This window comes from Vespa mandarinia, unplaced genomic scaffold (assembly GCF_050613455.1).
Source record: "Vespa mandarinia isolate Hongniang unplaced genomic scaffold, ASM5061345v1 scaffold_62, whole genome shotgun sequence".
Classification (NCBI taxonomy): Eukaryota; Metazoa; Arthropoda; class Insecta; order Hymenoptera; family Vespidae; genus Vespa; species Vespa mandarinia.
Window position 1 is genome coordinate 30,309 of NW_028197196.1, and position 20,978 is coordinate 51,286.

Genomic DNA, 20,978 nt, shown 5'->3' on the forward strand with positions numbered 1-20,978 from the left:
TCCATTCTAGAATACGTAATTATGTTTTGTTAAGAAAATCAAATTTATAACTTCTTGTTAATAAACCATATAGTCTAACGCATATATAATAATAAGTCGATATTAACATTATGCATTAATGTCATAATGAAGTCGCCTTCCGAAATGAATGGTCATGAAAAAAAGGTCAAAAATATCATGTGCGTTTATTATTTTTTTATTATTCTTTTTTGGCATATCTTATAATTTCTTTTTACTTTATCTTTTATCTTATCTTCGTGTAAGAAAATCATGAACTGTGGGATTATTCGAATAATAATTAGAATCGGTAAATAACAAATCGACTTAATTAAACAGTCAGATATTTTTAGTTATAAAGAATAGTGATGAGTTAGGGGAACAAAGAGAAGTTTAGATTATTTAGAAGATTAATGAAAAAATTTGCATTGAATAATTATATTTTTTTTATCTGTTACGGGATAAGAACAATGATTTTCAATGGCAAGCGTTCATCGTTTAATTAATCGTAAAATTAATTGTCATGATTTGTTTTAATGAGGCGAGTGAAAGTCGATGGTGTACTTGATTAGTTTCGTTCGATAAAATCTATTTATAATAGATATAAATATACCTTATTTTACACTCATTTGTAAAGGAACAGGATGAATATGAAATAATTTATTGTGTTTAAATAGATTTATACACAAAACGATTAAAAAAATGAGTACATTCAACTCGCTATGTAGCGCACGGTGATGCCTAACCTATCCTTAATTTTTTTTACTTTGTTTATTTTTCGACGTTAAGCATAAAAATTTCTAATGACAATAGAAATTAAAATGGTTATTTATAATCGAAACTGTATTACAGAATAATTGTCTTTGTCAAAAATGTGGAAAGTGGAATTGAGAAAAAAAAATCCGCGAATTCTTGTATTTGTAGCTTGGAAATATATATAGTATTATATAATTCGAAAGGGAAATAATTGACTTACAATCTTTCCTCCTCATCTTGATTTATCGTTGTTTAATAATATGACGAAACATGAGAGTATGCAAATTATAATCATGATCGATAAATTACAAGTCGACTTAAGTGAGCAATCGGACATTTCGAATTGTCATTTTGAAAAATACTATGATAGATAATAAGATAAAAGAAAGCTCATGTAATATAAGCGTTGAAGAAAAGCTTATGTAAAAATTCTGAAGAGAAGTTAATTGCATTTTTTTTATACTTTTTACAATGTATACACAATTCGTAACTTATATTATCATAGAGGAATATGACTAAATTTGTATAACATATTTATTATACAATTATGATATTACTGTATGTAAATCAATATATATTTTACTTATTTGTAGAAGTATTTTCCATTTTGCATAATTCAAATTGATGTACTTTCATCGCAATTATAAACGTTTGAAGCAAACATTCTTCCCTTATGCTCATGTCACATACAGATATTGTTATCGAATGTACTCACTGTAACACCGAACTATAATGTTTAGTAGAAGTAGATAGCCTTTTCCCCTCAATCACGGAAGGTTTAAACTATCAGTGTACGCAATCCATAACCATCAAAAACTATACATTTAGAAATTAATTTTCAATGTTTCGGTTAAATTTTTGGGATTTGAGGTCAGTATGGCGAATACATTTCACAAAAAAGTAATGAATATACCAGTAAAAATGATACGGAATTAGTAAGTATTTCGGCAACAAATCTCAGTAGTTACGATTTCAAAATACGTATTTGTCGAACAAACTTTGAATTATTGTCTTATTCGTCTTATCTTAATTTTCACTAAGAAAGAGAGTATCCAGTAAAAGTGATACATTGTTTCAAAGGAGATTAACAATGAAACTCATGGCTAAGCATTTGGCCACAATTTAACATTTAATAAAAATTAAATATAAAAAAATAATTATATATTATATGAAAAAGATGGTATAGTATATAAGGAAAAAGTTCTAACCCCAACATCTGTCCGAGATTTCACGAATAAAAACCGTTTAATATCGATTTATTTTCATTCAAGAAATTATTGATTCTTACATCCTTCATTCTTTTGCTTATTTTTGCTTCTTTTACGGAGATCCAAACTTTACAAGCAGTCTGGAAATCATAGCCCATGTGATGATAAATAGAACACATGCGATAAGAAGTTTCAACGTTTGATGCATCAAATAAAACCTTGAAAATTTGAAAAATCAATATTATTTGAAAGTGATTATCAATAACAGAGGGAAAATGAAGTAAAAATGCAATAAGAAAGATACCTTCGCCATTTTATACGAGCTTGTGGAAGTGTCTCAATAGGATCCTTTAAGATATATTTTCTTATACCTGTGAAATATGTTTCAAAATAAGTATTCCAAACGAGATCCTTCATATCACAAAAGAATAATTCACGATCTTCGGGTGTCAACTTCCTCAACAATTCGTTCCATCTTTCATTCGTAAATTTTTTTTCGTTCATACAAAAATAACTAAGTAGATCTGACATTTCGTGAATTTTATTATACATTCTGAGTAACCTTGAACGAAAAGGATTATCGCCAGATGAAAGTTTCCGCTTCTTTATCGTTCTAATACGCTCCCTTCAGAAAATTAGATAAGAAAAATTTACCTTGGGTTTTTACCTCTGCAAAAAGAGAGTGTATCAATTATAAGAGCTGGTAGTAAATGTAAAAAATATACGTAGAAAAGATAGATCGGCCGATATTTTGTTACTTCAAAGATGTGGCACCAAATTGCCTTTTCAGACGGTACCAATTCTCCATATGTAAGTATCATTTCTATATATCTGCCGTAAGTTAATGGATTGCCATTTGATACGTAATTGTAAATGGGAATATCTTCGTTGAATCTAAAAAGATTCATACAGACGAATTAATTCAATATTTTCTAATATCATTATTTAATTTGATCCTAAAAATATTGTTTCGAGTATTTGTCGTTACTTTCGTTTATTTGCAATCTCCCATGCGCTAGCGATTATTCCATTGGCGGTTAAATCACCAGGTACCAAGTACATATTTATCGACCCATCGCAATAGAGAATTCGCATTAATCCCATTAGAATACTTGTTGTAATTCCTGTTGGTCCGTACACATTGTCGATCCATCCTTGAATAGGTTCTCGATAAGTGGATGTAACTAGGAATATTAAATTGATTATCATACACCATTTATTGTTTTATTCTGTAAGGATTACATTACTACCGACCAATTCCTGGACGAAATATTCCAATCGGTATAGAGTCAGCATGCTTTTTTATAAAATTCTCTGCGACTGTTTTCGTATAAACATAAGTATTTGGACATATTCCGATTAATCTACAATTAAACAATTGTGTAAGTGTAACTAAGTGCTCTAACTATTCATTTCATATTTTCTGTGACTAAATATGAAACTAAGCAATCGATACTCCGAGATATAAACGTACTCTGGGGTAATATCGTCGAGCAATTTTTCATTTAAACAGTTCACTAAATTTATCAACTTATCGGAATCTATCGGTGGGTCATAAAATTTCTCCTCGAGTGGAATATGAAAACAATTGGCATAAGCCGTAGATACATGCACAACACTCTGAAAATTTAAGGATAACAAAGATTTGTTACAGTCAGATTTTGAAAAACCCTGATTGTTATTAATACGTATACAAAGGACAAAGTTGGCACCTTTAGTTTTGACATTTCTTTGGACAAATTTATTATATCCTTTACACTTCGAACGTTGATTTCTGTCGCCAATTTTATTTTCTCATTGAACTTAACGGTTGCGGCGACATGAAAAATAATTGAGACCTCGCGTATTAATGTAGCTCTATCGACCATTGAGATATCGAGATTCGGCAAAGTACAATCGCCCTTGATTGGGACTATACGATTCTGGAATGTTGGTTGTTTCTCTCTCAAAGTCGAAAATAACTGGAAAGTTGACAGAGTTGTAATTATTTTCTCTCTCACGTTCATTATGATAAATGACAGGAAAACGACTTTTTGCGATTTTTTCCACTGGTTATGATAGATCAGTACTTTGTTTCTCAATTTTCTTTATTTTATATACTAATTATATTATTTAATAGAAAGAGATAATTTTAAAGTTGGGTCAAAGGTGAAATAATAATTTACCAATCCCTGTAATAGATGTAATAACTCACAGAATTTTCGATTAGTTCTTCCATGCGTTGATGCACACTTTTTCCTTTTTTTGTACGTATCAAAAGATAAATGCAAGTGATATCGGGACATTCTCTTAACAATTTTTCGATCAATAACTTTCCTATGAATCCTGTTCCACCAGTTATAAAAATACTTTGACCACTGTAAAATTTTTGAATGGGTGTAAGTTTGTCATTATCCTCGATGGGTTGAATATATACAGGTGCATATTTAGTTTATTTAGAGAGATTTAGCATCTCTCAAAGAACTTTCCGGTAGGGCTGTTTCTTGTTCGTCTATTTCTGGCAGTACGTCTATCATATTTGCTTCTCTCAATTGATCTGAAAACATAAACATAAACGTAAATGTAGAAATCTTTTCTGTTTCTCTATCGTATTTATTTATTTTAATCGTTTAAAGGATAATGTAAACAAGTTCATGAGTCAGTCGAAGATATTATAATCAAACGTTTGATTATCATTAACACAATTTTTATTCCGATGAGTTTGCTCTTTCTATCTTAATATCGATTATTAAAAAGCATTCATGGCACCTATTATTCATCCTAATACATTTCTATAATTTAAAATAGACAATTTCGTTATGATAGAAAGTGCTCGATAATTGGTATCCTCGTTAATTCGAAAACTATTAAATACAATATTATATGATAGTATTTCCGTTGTAGTCTTAGTAAATATCTTCAGTTATATGCATCTATACCTCTGCTGACACGCTCTTCCATATTACGATAAATTCTTGGTACTGATGTGATATTGCCGCATCTTGATATATCTCACACTTTTCCTCTGTGTTTCTATTGTGCAATTGCTTCTTTTAAAGGAATAGTGTTTTATCGCTGAAGAAGAAGAAGAAGGAAAAGGCAGTCAGTTTTAATTCAGTTGTCAGCAATCTTAATTAGAAAATGTCTGAAATGAATCTTTCCAATCGGTTCATAACCCTGTAAATCTATTAATATATACATATTTGTATCATATTTAATCAATTTTTACTCCTTAAATTATATTAATTGCTAACGATTGACCTATTCTATTTCTTACAAATATGTAGGAAGAGAAATAAACTATGAGAATGTTTAGATTATCAGAAAAGAAGCGTAAATAATTTTTTATTTCAAACCTTCAGGTAATTTCTTTTATTTTATAGTATTTCATACTAATTATATTCGAATTGTATTTTTTCTGTGCAGATATATTTCGATGTAAGTCATTTGAAAAGTATCTTAATGATTATTAATGTATTACTTTATTTTCTCGTACATTTGTTGATTAAGTTCTTTGAAATATTTCTAATTTTGTATCTGAATATAGAAAAAATAGGGGTTTTGTGATTTGTAAATAGTTATTTAAAATTTTACAAAGTATATATATATATTATAAAGTCAGTCATAAGTAATGAAATATATTAAAATTATAAATCATTTTGTATTAAATTAAAATTTATATTTTATGGTTGTTCGAATAAAATGCAAAGTTAGGTAGGAATCGAGAGTCACTGTTATGTTTCTCGCAAGTGCTTAGATGGCCTGCTATTCCTATATAATAAACTTCCAAGGTTAACAGTAATAAAATTTCTTTGTGCGTCACTTCGGAGCCACTAGCGGAGTTCGTCAGTAACTCTCAACTTGTTTTGAGGAAAGTCCCACCTGTGGACCACAGCAGAGTGAGTGTGTTGTGTAACTTTTTTAGCTGTGTTTTTATAAGCTTTTCTTCGCCGTCTTTCTCGATTATAGAATAGAGGAAGCCTTTATGACTGATCTTTTTCGAGATTGGGCGAGAGTCTATTGGTCAAAGCTAAGTTTTTTCGATGTGTTCGAGACGCGAATTTTTCTATCCATCTTGTATGGATAAATCTTTGTATCTAACTGAAACAGGGCTTTCAGCGAGCAAACTTCTTCTTTTGCAATTATTTCTTTCTCCTTTTCGTGTTTTTTTATTTTTATGAATGGATTCTTAAATGCATTAAATAAAAACTGTTTAATTAATTTAATAAATTAACTTAATGATTGTTAGCTCGATGTTGAATTAGAAAACATTTTGTAATACCTACCTGCAATAGAAATTATTTAAAATTTCTTAGATAGAATATTTTATTAAAATTGACAGGTAATTCGCACATATTTTAATTTTTATTTAAGTTAATTAATTTATTTAATTTTACTGTCTAATTTGGTTTTATCTAAAAATGAAACTTTATAATCCAATTAATTAATATAAATGTAATTTGTATAAAATCTTAACAATACTATATATTTTGACTTGAATTAGTTTTATGAAAAAAAATTTAATTTAATTTAATATTAATTAAATATCAAAAATAGCATACATAAATTAAAATTTTGTTAATTTCATCTTATTGTGAATTATCAGTTATTATACCGATTCCCCTAACAAAAAAAAGCACCTCCAAATCTTTTAAATTTAATAATTTTTTATTTAATCTCATATTATAATAGAGTATATAATCCTAATTTCAATATTGTGTAGGGAGAAGCCTACTTTCAGGGGCAATGTGTAATATTTGTACTGGGTTTATGTAGAAAAATATCTCAATATTATTTGTATTAATATTATTACAATATAGGAATCATAATCTATATTTAAAAAACAATAAATATTTCTGATACGAAGCAATAATTAAGATTTTGTGTCGATAAAATGAAAAAATTTTTATATATACATATTAAATATACAAAAAGATTAAACTTTGAAAATCTTCGTACTTAATATTTTCAAAACTACGTGATTATATTGAACTTGACGAATGGAATCTTCATAAAAGTCAGGAAATTGCTGAACATTCTATTAATTGTAAATAACAATCTAAGTAGTTACTGAAGAATTGTTAATGTTGTCGAATGGCAATAATCTTTTAACATTAATACTAAACGGTTTGCAAAATTATCACATACGCAGTTGTAACATTTCAATTTTACATATTAAAAAAGCTTAACAATTGATCGTCTGAAAAAATATATCATTTGTGTTTTCAAACGTAATTAACATAAATTTCAATCTAATCGTTTCATAGTATTGCAATTCATTCACAAAAAAAATATAAACTCATAACATATAATATAAGAATAACCGGAATAATAAAAATACATCTATTATAGAATCACATTAATAAAAATAACAAGCTGCAATAACATATTTTCATCAAGATAAGGAAATGGAAAAAGGAAAGAAAAATAAGTTGTATCGCCGTTCGATTTAAAAATTATTCTACTTTATTTAAAATCTATTATTTATTCCTTTTGAATTGATTAGACTCAGTTTTCTTTCTTCTTGTAAATTCTTAATTCGAACATCAGCAAACTGTAGAAAAATTCTATTAAAATCGATATTGAATCATCTATGGAGCGTTTGATTTTTTTCGATTTAAATTTCGCCAATTTTTTATTTTAGTGATTTTAATAGTGGCTAGTAACTCTGACAGATTAAGAATCCGTTTGAAACTTTTTTAGTATCAATCTAAAATCTATAATTTCAGTTGCTCTCGATAAGTATTAGATCACCAAAAAGTCTACTAGTTTAGAAATAGGCGTAAATTTTCAGAATTCTGATTGCATCTTTAACAGCATGGAAAATAAGTAGAAAGCGGACATTGTTAAATTTATAAATTTTCCCGTACGTACATGCGTCTTTTTTCCGTATTACTTGATTTTTAAACTCATGATTATTCATTTTCCATTTCTAATTTATAAAAATAAATTACAAGTGAAAACTTATACGCAGTTTCTATTGTGTCTTAAAGGTAATTATAAACATCGACGTGTTTCTAAATCAATTCTCTCGCCAGCGAATGAGGGTTGTATCCTAACGCATTAGAAATCAGGACATTTTTCATTAAATATTTTTATCCTGTGAAATTATTCCATATTATGTTCAGATTATAAGTAATGAGAGATACAGAAAATCGCCATCTTATAAATCGAGAACAATTACGGTAGAATCAATGAGAAAAAAGGAAGTGTAATTCAAGAAATCTGATACAGTGCCTGAAATAACTTTAATGCATGTATCCAATAATAAACGCTGAGGAAAACAGTATATATTTATTTGGCTTATGATAAGAAAATTAATAAATATTATCATACTCAATTGCTTAAATATTTTTGTTTTCAAATATGCCTACGTTCTTTTACATAATCAAAGTCTGATTTATTTATTCATAAAAAATGCATTTCTATTAGGCAGTTTTTATGATTCGAGTTCGATAGCTTAATCTTATGTCATGATTGTGAGCAAAAAATTGGATACGCAATGACGCAACTTTTATTTGGAGATTTTGTAGAGAACCATAAATGTAAAAATAAATATTTTATCGAATAGCATGTAAATGAACATTACAATTAAAATATTAAACTTCTATTGATAATTTGTTCGTTTAATTTCGTTTAATTTGATTTAATTTTGTTATAAAAAAATACAAAATTTGTAATTATTATTTGATACAACGTAAAATTATTACATAAAACAAATCTGTAAATATGTTATTTAGTTTTACGTGAGTTAATACCGTAAATTCGTTATATTCGTTTTCAAGAAATATATTTAATGAGTTTAAGTGATTCTTTCTAAATTTAATATTTCCAGTAATATTTTGTTCTCAATTATATTTGATACTTCTTGTTTAAATTTTAAACAAAATATTATTGTAAAAATAATATGAAGAAACAATATTTCCAATATTCATACATATTGAAATAACAGAACATTGAGGTATTCATGTATAGTCTTTTGGAAATTAGACGTAGTATCCAACTTTTCGTCTCGCTTTACACATTTGGTCATGAATGTTATAATATACGAGAAGCCGTGTATCCGACTTTGGAACACTTTTTCTAAACCATTCTTTTGATTATTCTTCGTAAATTTGAAAATGTATTTCACTGAAATTTTTTACAACACTTCCATCAAAACGAATTATTAGATAACTAAATAGAGAATATGTGTTAAATATTAATTTTAATGTTACCATTAACAAAAAGATAGACAGAAAAAACCCATTGAAGATTTAAAAATTGAAACTTGACAAATTTCATATGATCTAATATGTTGAGCACGATATGTATCCGATGAATAAATGGAGTTTTAATGCGAGAATACAAAAAAAAATTATCATAGTTTAATATGCAAAACAAATACAGATCTATTTCGCGTATATTATTTTTTTATTTATCATTACATCATTATATTTGCATTCTACCTTGTTTTATTATTACCATATGTTAATCTGAACGAACATATATACTTAACTGAAAAGAAACGCAAGCAGATATTGGATGAATTTTTCTTCCATCGTTTTGTAGATGAGCAAATGGAATTATTCAGGATACGAATTATATTCGAATATAAGGAAAAATAGCAAGAGTGTCGAAAAGATCAAGAATTGATCAATGAAACGTGGTCAAGAATATTTTGTTCTGATTTGCTCTGTTCTTTTATACTTTTCAATGTATATTACTCTATTATCTATTTTGATCTACTCTGTACTATTCTAATCTCTCCGCACTAATGCCTAATTCTTTATACTAATTATCGTTTCTTTCTTTCGTTCGCCCATTATTGTTTTCTTCTCATTATCGTATATCTTTTAGGATACGGATCTATGAACTATGTGTTTAGACAAAGTCCTAAACGTCACTTAATCTTCACACGTCACTTCACTCCATCGCTTATATACTCTCGCTTATAAATTGTTCGTAACACTCATATCTATATGTCTATCTTTTACCATATCTACATCAGGTCTACATCTCTATCTTACTAACATCATTCCTAGCAGTTTTTACATTATATATTTATTACATATTTATATATACATGAATATTTTCCTAATTCTACAATACCTACAACTAAACCTATTGTATACATTTATATCGCAAAAAGTTACATAAGCTTGTTTTTCTACTCGTACGAATTTTATCAATAACTTCAACTTGAAAATGCGAAGTCTACAGTTTACGTACAGTTATGTACAGAATGTACAGTTTACGAATGAACATGAATATTTTCCAATTTCAAGACTAAAGAGAAAAATAAAAACAAAGAGATGTGGAAGAGCAAATGTTACATACAAAATTGAGGAGCATTATTCGATAGAGATCAAAACTGAAAATATATCAAATTTAATAGGATTTAATTTCTTCTTCCACACATTCAAAAGAAAACAAACTATTGGTAATATTTACTATAGGTGATTTCAGTTATGATTTTCAAAATCATAACAATCTGCAATGAGAAAACGATTATTATGTACGAATGAAAGAGATATAACCAACACAAGTTTAAGAGGAAAGGATGATGAACTAATTTTTTTGGATCCGAGGTTACAACGATTTTATGTTTAATTCATCACTCGCCGTCTCATTTGTATACGATCTGTCGTATTCATGACCTACGTCACTATCGTCACACGATCTAATTAGCATTTTATCGAACGACAGATTACTTAATCAGTTTTTTGTCCTCAACACTTACCAAAGTGAATAATATAGTAAGAAAAAATTTGGTTTAACACTCCATGAATAAGAAATAGCATAATTAAGTATTCAGGCGCCACAATCTAAATCGAAGTCTGTTTTGATTTTGATAGAGAAGTATTTATGATCGAAATGAACGTATGTAGGACATTCAACCGCTAACAGTAGATAAAGTACGTGTGACTGCTTTGCGAAATAGAATTAAGAGGCAGTGTTTTCTTCTATTTTTATCAACTAAACTCGGATTCCTTCCCTAAAAGTATATTCCAATTCTGCACGTACTGACTCTATCGAATTTTTTAAATAGACGAAAAATAATCAAATATAGTGAACTCTATCAAAACATTTCATTTCTAAAATTTATAGGAAAATATTTCAAATTAACGGAAAAATTAAAAGCTAATTATAACAAAATAACAAACTGTAGGTATCATTATCCATCGTTGTATATTAACTTACGGTGTACATACAAACGAATAATTTTTCTTTCACATTTTAAGATCATATATGACTTTTAAGCATTAAGAAGCAATATGTTTTTACTACATTTTTCTTCTTTGATATACCTGTATAATTATACAAATATAACTAAATTTAGTTATATTTTGATGGAGGGAAGCTGGAAATTTGAGGAGTATACAAAATGACTGAGTTAACATTTATCAATTTCAAACAATTTATTTATCAATTTAAAACAAATATTTTGAACAAATGATAGAATCGAAATTTGAAACAAGTGTTTAATTATTGATAAAATCAGTGGAAGCCAAAATTTTATTGTGGTGAAATAAATTTTTTCAGTTGCATACTGCCAATGGAATGTTATAAATTTTTAATAAGGAAACTAATTAACCTTTAAACTATAACATTACTATTAGAATGATATTTTACAGCAAAATTCATTATTTTAATAGTTACAGTAGCTGACGCGTTATGTCTGTACTGTATGTGTATGACTGTAACAACATGTGATAAGTTTCCTGAATATATTGGGTTGTTCGGAAGGTAATTTCGTTTCTTCCCGACAGAACATTTAATTGTATTTTTTTTGCAACCTAATTCACACTTAAGCCGCGTAATCATTATATGTTTTGAGGGCTGATATAGCAAGGCTTGTGTGTGAAAAAGTCCAATTTATTCTACGCAGTAGTTTTTGGTTGGTGCCATTTTAAATATAGAGAGCAATAAGCAGCATTTTCGTCATATTTTACTTTTTTACTATAGAAAAGGTAAAAATGCTGTTCAAGCTAGAAAGAAATTAACCGATGTGTATGGAAAAGATGTGTTGACAGTACGCTAGTGCCAGAACTGGTTTGCAAAATTTCGATCCGGCAATTTTGATGTCGAAGATGCATCACGTTCTGGAAGGCCGTTTTTAACTAATAAAGACACGATAAAGGCATTAGTTGATGCAAAACGGCGAATAACAACACGTCGGTAAGCGGTTAAATTTATCAAATTCAACTGTATAGGTCCACTTGAAAGGCCTGGGTTTAACCCCGAAGCTTGATATATGGATTCCCCATGTTCTCACGGAGAGAAATTTGTGTCGTCGCGTTGACATCCGTGATTTGCTTCTCAAACGTCACGAAAATGATCCATTTTTAAAGCATACCATTACTGGCGACGAAAAATGAGTTGTATATAACAATGTCAAACGCAAGAGATCGTGTAGCAAAAAAGATGAACCGGCTCAAAGCATTTCCAAAGCCAATATCCATTAAAAAATGGAGATTCTATCTTTTTGGTGAGATTTTAAAGGAATCGTTCTTCTTCGAGACTTTACCGGATAATACAACAATTAATTCGCAAGTCTACTGTCATCAGCTGGACAATCTGAATGATGCACTTCAACAGAAAAGGCCAGAATTAATCAACAGAAAAGTAGTAGTGTTTCACCAAGATAATGCGAGACCTCATACCTCATTTGCTCACTCGCCAAATGCTTTTATAGCTTGAATGGGATACAATGCCATACCCACCATATTCTCAAGATCTGGCACCTTCGGATTATTATTTGCCCGATCACTGCAAAATTTTTTAGACGATAAAACCTTCACTTCGAATGAGGAAGTCAAAAACCACCTCGATCAGTTTTTTGCCAGCAAAGACCAAAAATTTTATGTGCCGATGGATACAGGCCTTATCAAGGCCATGCTTGATGAAAATCCACGATATAGTATGCGGGAGATAGTGAACGCCACTAGGATTCTCAAAACAACAGTACATAATCACCTAACTAAGATGGGATATGTTAATCTCTGCGAAGTTTGAGTTCCGCACTTACTAACGAAAACTAGTCTTATGAATCGCAACTCTACATGCGACTTGCTTCTCCAGCGACATGAAGAAGATCCGTTTCTAAAGAGGCTTGTCGCTTGAGACAAAACTTCGATTTTATATGAAAATGTCCATAGAAAACGCACTTGGTATAAGGACAATACAACTTCAACTGTCGCAAAGCAGGGATTACAGCCCAAAAAAGTTCTTTTATCCATTTGGTGAGATTGGAAAGGTGTAATTTTCTACGAGCTCCTTCCTCAAGGTGAAACAATAAATTCTACGATTAACTGAATCAATTGAAAGCTGCTATAACAAGAAATAGCCATAATAAATGAACCGACGAGGCATTATTTTTCATTATGACAACGTGAGACCACATATTGCATTAGCGGTAAGAGAAAAGCTCTTACAATTTGATTGGGATGTTTTACCGCATCTGCATACTCTCAATAATTTCGCTCCATCTGATTATTACTTCTTTCTGTCCTCAAAAAATTCTCTTCGCGATAAGCATTTTAAATCCATTCAGCGAAAAAGTGCACCACCGGGATTATTTCTTGTCCAAAACACAACAATTTTGGAAAGAAGGCATAATGAGGCTTCCTGAGAGATGGAAAAAGGTAATAGAGCAAAAGGGTTCTTATATAACAAAATAAATAATAACTTAAACAGTAAACATTGTATATTCATTTCATATTAGAAAAAAGAAACAAACTTATGGGATACCCTAATATATGCAGAAACAGTGTAACGAAATGGCTTATCGCTTGGAAATTGACGATAGTAAAATGCGCGAGAATGATTCTTGCAAGTATGTGTGTGTAGGAGAGGTATGTGCAGGCGAGGACGCAGTAGAAAAAACTTAATCGTCAACACTTCATCGTCAGGACATCATCATCCACAGTCGTCTAGATAAATTCATCACAGTTAGCCGTTAAGATCATTTTGTTGGAGTCAGTCGCTAAGCACAGTTCTTTACAATTAGCAGTTACAATACTTAAGACTTATATTATTATTCATTGTAAATTTCCATCACCGATTTTATACTAAATAAATCAATTCGTAAAAGAGAAGAAAAGTGTGCGGAATACCAAGCATCGCTTAACCCTATTATTCCTCAGCTATCGTTAGCAAGAGAAAACCAATTCAAGGATCAGTACCAGAGTCAGGAACACACGAAAGAAGTATAGACGCGAGGAACGATATTCGGAGCCTCTATCATCGTTTCATCGAATAAGTAAGTTAAAGTAAATCTTTCCTGGCGTAGTTCGATTGCCCTATTGTGAAGAAAAAAGAGGAAAAAAGAGCCTCGCTCCCGTGTAAGATTTCGAAACGATTGACCGAAAAAGAGGCGTGTGATTAGGTTGGTGTAATTGGAAGGCTGCAGGCACTTCGGTTACTCTACAGCCATTCAAGACACAACATCAAGTTGATGTCACAATAGCGAGACGAAGTTGAACTATCTTTTGAAAAGATTAAAATCTCTCGAAGTCGTTTTTCGTAACGACTACTTCTTGTCCATCCTCTTCTAAGAGTAATTCCATCATTTCTACTGTTCCAGATCAATCTGCGAACGTGTTCGTATAGATAAACTTGTAAGTCTTTTTTACTTCTTCATCGTACGAGAAAGGTTCTTTCACTTTTCTTTTGTTCGATTTTTTTCATCCGTATTATGCAGTTGTGGAGAATTCTGCGCGAGGAGAGATTGACCTATGTTTCATTTAGGTAATGTCCGTGTGACATAAATATAAATACAAATATAGATATCTCTCTCAATCTGGAAAATAACTGGAAAGCACTCATTCAAAGATATTCTAAACCTTTTCTGTACCATGGACGTATATATTATAATTACATATTAATTCAAGAAATTAATACATAGCTTTTATATATTAGTTCAAAACATTATTTATCAATTTCTTTTTTTCTTTTATGTCTACAAAATACTAAATTTTTAATATTATAATAAACTAATAAATAATATATTTTACAATAAAATAATTACATTATATATAATTCATTATTACAAATAATTTCATATATTTTATACTATATTTAAACTAAATTATTAATTTTTAATATTCCTTTTTTTTTTAATTCTAAAAATACTTCATATTTTTATTTCTCACTACCTCCAAAATTAATTTAAAAGAATTAATTTAAAAGAATTAATTTAAAAAAAAAGACTAATTTAAAAGAATAGAATCGTAGAAGAACCTGTTAAATTGGATAAGTTCTCATCTGTGATGGAATATCGAATATTTCTTATGAATTATATAATATTCGCTATTCCGGATAGTTTTGCTTTTTTTGTCTCCTTTGACATTGATTTTGAAAAACATAATTATTCATTAACAACTTGTACATATGTAGATTAAATATATTCCAAGCTGTAGTTGTTGCTGTACTTCGTGCAAGTAAATAAACAAGCCAATATATCGTCTGCGCGAGATAAATATAGATATATGTTTAGTTCTAGGAATATGTATAGGTATACGAATGTAAATGTTTCCATTGAAATGATTATTTTCCATTGCCGACGGACTATAAAATGGATTTATGGGAATATTATTCAAATAAGAGATCACTCAGCTTTCAATGCAGAGACTTTTGCGAGCAAAAACATGAATTATAATCCACACGTAAAGCATATGACTCGGTCGTGATGTATTAATTATTTTTTTTTTTTAGAATTTATAATCCTTCCTACTTTTCTTGATTTATTTTTATTCAATATGATCAAACGGCATGAGATTCTGCAAATAATAGTCTGCTTCAGTAAATTTCAAATCGACTTAAGTAAACATTCAGACATTTTGATAAATAATTTACAGAAAAACAATAGTGAAATGGACTATCAGAGGTAAATAAAGTTTAGGTGATAAATTTAATTGAAAATGAGTGGGCGAATTTTGTCGAGTTATTTGATTTAGGTACAAACCAATTTCATTCGCTAGATCGATTAACTACATGAAACAAATCGTAAAGAAAATTGGTATAGTAACATTATTTATTATTCAGAGGCAATAAAATTGTTGATCATTTAGTGGTGTTAAGCTTAATTATTTATTTTTAATTTAAAATTTATTTTTAATATAAAAAAATAAATTTTAATCAAGTCCATTGTCATGAAAATTTAAAAAGAATTCTATAGTAGAGTTAATCATATTGGCCTGTGAACAGATCACACAAGTTCATTGATACACTCATGCTATCGAAAGCAAATAATTTAATATTTTCCAATCTTGATTATTTATTCCATGTCCAGTCCTAACTGTTTTGTAATATAGAATATTTTGAAAAAAAACTGTTTCCCGTAATATTGTACTTACTTCCATTTCACTTCTGTGAAATAATGATAATTTTTAAAAATAAATATCCATATAAATTTTACTTACTTTTTGAAAATATATTCCATTTTGCACAATTAAAATTGATGCACTTTTATCGAAATCATAAACATTTGAAACAGCATTCTTTCCTTGTGCTCACGTAGTGTAGATGTTGCTCGACTGAAGGTTTCGATTTAACTGTAAAGTAGTTAACATTACAACCTCTTACATTTCAAAGCTTAAACTAACGGAAATCAAAATGATAAAAGATTCTACATTCACAGATTAATTTTTGACGTTTTGGTCAAATTCTTAAAATATACTACGATGATGGCAGATATCATGGGTTGTTCGGAAAGTAATTTCGTTTTTTTTTTTTTGTGAAAATGATAGACAATTTTCGTATAATGAACAAATATTTTATTAAATTATTTATTCTGGTCCAATACCTTTTGCCATCTTTCTGGTAATAGTATGATTCCATGCTGATAAAATTTTTGGTCTTCGCTGACAAAAAACTGATCGAGGTGATTATTGATTTCCTCATTTGAAATTAAGGTTTTACCGTTTAAAAAATTTTGCAGTGACCGAAATAAATAATAATCCGAAGGTGCCAAATCTGAAGATTGTGGTGGGTGTGGCATTGTACCTCATTCAAGCTGTAAAAGGTTTTGGTGAGTGACCAAACTTGTATGAGGTCTCACATTATCTTGGTGAAACACTACAACTTTTCTGTTGATTAATTCTGGCCTTTTCTGTTGAAGTGTTATCCGTTAAAATCTCAAAAAAAAAAAAACGATTCCTTTAAAATCCCACCAAACAAACAGCATCATCTTTCTTTTTAATGGATATTGGCTTTGGAAATGCTTTGACCCGGTTCATCTTTTTTGTTCCATGATCTCTTGCGTTTGATATTGTTGTATACAACTCATTTTTCGTCCTCAGTAATGATGCGCTTCAAAAATTGTAATTATTTTCGTGACGTTTTAGAAGCGAATCACAGACATCAAAGCGACGACACAAAGTTTCTCTCCGTGAGAACATGGGGAACCAATATATCGAGCTTCGAGGTTAAACTCAGGTCTTTCAAGTGATCATAAACAATTGAATTTGATAAATTTAATCTCTTACGAATTTCACGTGTTGTTATTCGCCGGTTTGCATCAACTAATGCCTTTATCGTGTCTTTATTAGTTAAAAACGGCCTTCCAGAACGTGGTGCATCTTCGACATCAAAATTGCCGGATCGAAATTTTGCAAACCAGCTCTTGCACTGGCGTACTGTCGACACATCTTCTCCATACACATTGGTTAATTTCTTTTTATCTTGAACAGTATTTTTACCTTTTCTATAGTAAAAAAATAAAATATGACGAAAATGGTGCTTATTGTTCTCCATATTTAAAAGGGCACCAACCAAAAACTACTGCGTAGAATCAATTGGACTTTTTCACTTACAATCCTTGCCATATCAGCTTTCTGATTTTTAATGATTATACGGCTTAAGTAGGTTGCAAAAAAATACAATTAAATCCCTTGTCGGGAAAAAACGAAATTACTTTCCGAATAACCCACATAACAGATAAATGTAAAACGAATTTATCAGAAAAAAGATACGGAATTTATGATAAGTACTTTATCTGCGAAACTAGTTGTTTATGACTTCAATGTATGTATGTGTCGTTACAACGGTGAATTATTGTATCATACCTTTCAAATTGCTTTGCAATAACTATCGAAGAACAAATCATATAATAGCGATAAATTTGCTTCGAAAAATATACATTTTTAAGGTTTATGAACTTAAACTTGCAATGAATCATTCGTACTCAATAACAAAAACAGTAATGGTAATATAAGTATATTTTCTATATCTAATAACAAACAATATATCCATATTTGTCAGAGATTTTACGAATAAAGTTCTCCAGAATCGTATTTTAATTCCTCTTTCACACCATGTTTCGATTTAGATACCTTGAATAAGAGAAAACATTGATTCGTAGATAGAGGAAATCATGATTATTATTTTTTTAGATTAGCAAATGTAATTCCTTCCTGTTCATATGTTCATATTTTTGTTATCAATCTTTAATAAGTATTTGAAACATGAATATCTCTAGGAATATTACAATAATTAATATATACTATTTATTGTAAATATTTTTGAGACAATTTTATTCAATTATTTAAGTCGACCTTATCAATATTATTTAAATTGGTAAATGTTAAACTTCTAATTAGTGTGTATGTACATATATCCATACATATATATATATATATATATATATATATATATATATATATATATACATTGTAGAAAGATAATTTTTGCCTAGAATGTAAACATAACGGTTCAGCGTTTATAAATCTTTCCTATTATTTGTACGCTAGTGTTTTTATTGGTATCATTTCATTTGCATTGAATAACCTCATCGACAAAACGTTGTAAAAAAAATTTATCCAATATCTGGTTGCATTTCTTTTCAGTTAAGTATATATGATCGTTCAGACTAACATATGGTAATAATAAAACAAGGTAGAATGAAAATATAATGACGTAATGATAAATAAAAAAATAATATACGCGAAATAGATCCGTATTTGTTTTGCATATTAAACTATGATAATTGTTTTTTTTGTATTCTCGCATTAAAACTCCATTTATTCATCGGGTATATATCGTGCTCAACGTATTAGATCATATGAAATTTGTCAAGTTTCAATTTTGAAATCTTCAATGGGTTTTTATCTGTCTATCTTTTTGTTAATGATAACATTAAAATTAATATTGAATACATATTCTCTATTTAGTTATCTAATAATTCGCCTTGATGGAAGTGTTGTAAAAAATTTCAGTGAAATACATTTTCAAATTTACGAAGAATAATCAAAAGAATGGTTTAGGAAAAGTGTTCCAAAGTCGGATACACAGCTTCTCGTATATTAAAACATTCATGCCTAAATGTGTAAAGCGAGACGAATAGTTGGATACTACGTCTAATTTCCAAAAGACTATACTTGAATACCTCAATGTTCTGTTATTTCAATATGTATGAATATTGGAAATATTGTTTCTTCATATTATTTTTACAATAATATTTTGTTTAAAATTTAAACAAGAAGTATCAAATATAATTGAGAACAAAATATTACTGGAAATATTAAATTTAGAAAGAATCACTTAAACTCATTAAATATATTTCTTGAAAACGAATATAACGAATTTACGGTATTAACTCACGTAAAACTAAATAACATATTTACAGATTTGTTTTATGTAATAATTTTACGTTGTATCAAATAATAATTACAAATTTTGTATTTTTTTATAACAAAATTAAATCAAATTAAACGAAATTAAACGAACAAATTATCAATAGAAGTTTAATATTTTAATTGTAATGTTCATTTACATGCTATTCGATAAAATATTTATTTTTACATTTATGGTTCTCTACAAAATCTCCAAATAAAAGTTGCGTCATTGCGTATCCAATTTTTTGCTCACAATCATGACATAAGATTAAGCTATCGAACTCGAATCATAAAAACTGCCTAATAGAAATGCATTTTTTATGAATAAATAAATCAGACTTTGATTATGTAAAAGAACGTAGGCATATTTGAAAACAAAAATATTTAAGCAATTGAGTATGATAATATTTATTAATTTTCTTATCATAAGCCAAATAAATATATACTGTTTTCCTCAGCGTTTATTATTGGATACATGCATTAAAGTTATTTCAGGCACTGTATCAGATTTCTTGAATTACACTTCCTTTTTTCTCATTGATTCTACCGTAATTGTTCTCGATTTATAAGATGGCGATTTTCTGTATCTCTCATTACTTATAATCTGAACATAATATGGAATAATTTCACAGGATAAAAATATTTAATGAAAAATGTCCTGATTTCTAATGCGTTAGGATACAACCCTCATTCGCTGGCGAGAGAATTGATTTAGAAACACGTCGATGTTTATAATTACCTTTAAGACACAATAGAAACTGCGTATAAGTTTTCACTTGTAATTTATTTTTATAAATTAGAAATGGAAAATGAATAATCATGAGTTTAAAAATCAAGTAATACGGAAAAAAGACGCATGTACGTACGGGAAAATTTATAAATTTAACAATGTCCGCTTTCTACTTATTTTCCATGCTGTTAAAGATGCAATCAGAATTCTGAAAATTTACGCCTATTTCTAAACTAGTAGACTTTTTGGTGATCTAATACTTATCGAGAGCAACTGAAATTATAGATTTTAGATTGATACTAAAAAAAGTTTCAAACGGATTCTTAATCTGTCAGAGTTACTAGCCACTATTAAAATCACTAAAATAAAAAATTGGCGAAATTTAAATCGAAAAAAATCAAACGCTCCATAGATGATTCAATATCGATTTTAATAGAATTTTTCTACAGTTTGCTGATGTTCGAATTAAGAATTTACAAGAAGAAAGAAAACTGAGTCTAATCAATTCAAAAGGAATAAATAATAGATTTTAAATAAAGTAGAATAATTTTTAAATCGAACGGCGATACAACTTATTTTTCTTTCCTTTTTCCATTTCCTTATCTTGATGAAAATATGTTATTGCAGCTTGTTATTTTTATTAATGTGATTCTATAATAGATGTATTTTTATTATTCCGGTTATTCTTATATTATATGTTATGAGTTTATA

The 20,978-nt window shown here is 28.8% G+C and overlaps 3 protein-coding genes across 4 annotated transcripts in view; 2 read left to right on the plus strand and 1 right to left on the minus strand.

Moving 5' to 3' along the window:
• Positions 1–1,901: 1,901 nt before the first annotated feature.
• On the minus strand, positions 1,902–4,386 carry LOC118450116 (fatty acyl-CoA reductase wat-like; the record flags this gene model as incomplete). The annotated part of the gene is made up of 8 exons (XM_085664535.1): positions 1,902–2,179; positions 2,266–2,523; positions 2,616–2,855; positions 2,950–3,145; positions 3,216–3,325; positions 3,436–3,581; positions 3,674–3,922; positions 4,156–4,386. Coding segments are annotated over 8 exons (1,536 nt in total), but the record flags the coding sequence as incomplete, so codon positions are not given.
• A 9,477-nt stretch (positions 4,387–13,863) lies between these two features.
• LOC118450619 (fatty acyl-CoA reductase wat-like) overlaps positions 13,864–20,978 on the plus strand; it is a 36,990-nt gene continuing 29,875 nt past the window's right edge. For both annotated transcript variants that reach the window (XM_085664527.1, XM_085664528.1), the window contains exon 1: positions 13,864–14,184. The gene's annotated coding sequence lies outside the window, so the exon portion shown is untranslated. The remainder of the gene's footprint in view (positions 14,185–20,978) is intronic.
• Positions 14,556–20,978, plus strand: part of LOC118450121 (fatty acyl-CoA reductase wat-like) — an 86,081-nt gene continuing 79,658 nt past the window's right edge. Inside the window, exon 1 of the mRNA XM_085664541.1 lies at positions 14,556–14,672. The gene's annotated coding sequence lies outside the window, so the exon portion shown is untranslated. The remainder of the gene's footprint in view (positions 14,673–20,978) is intronic.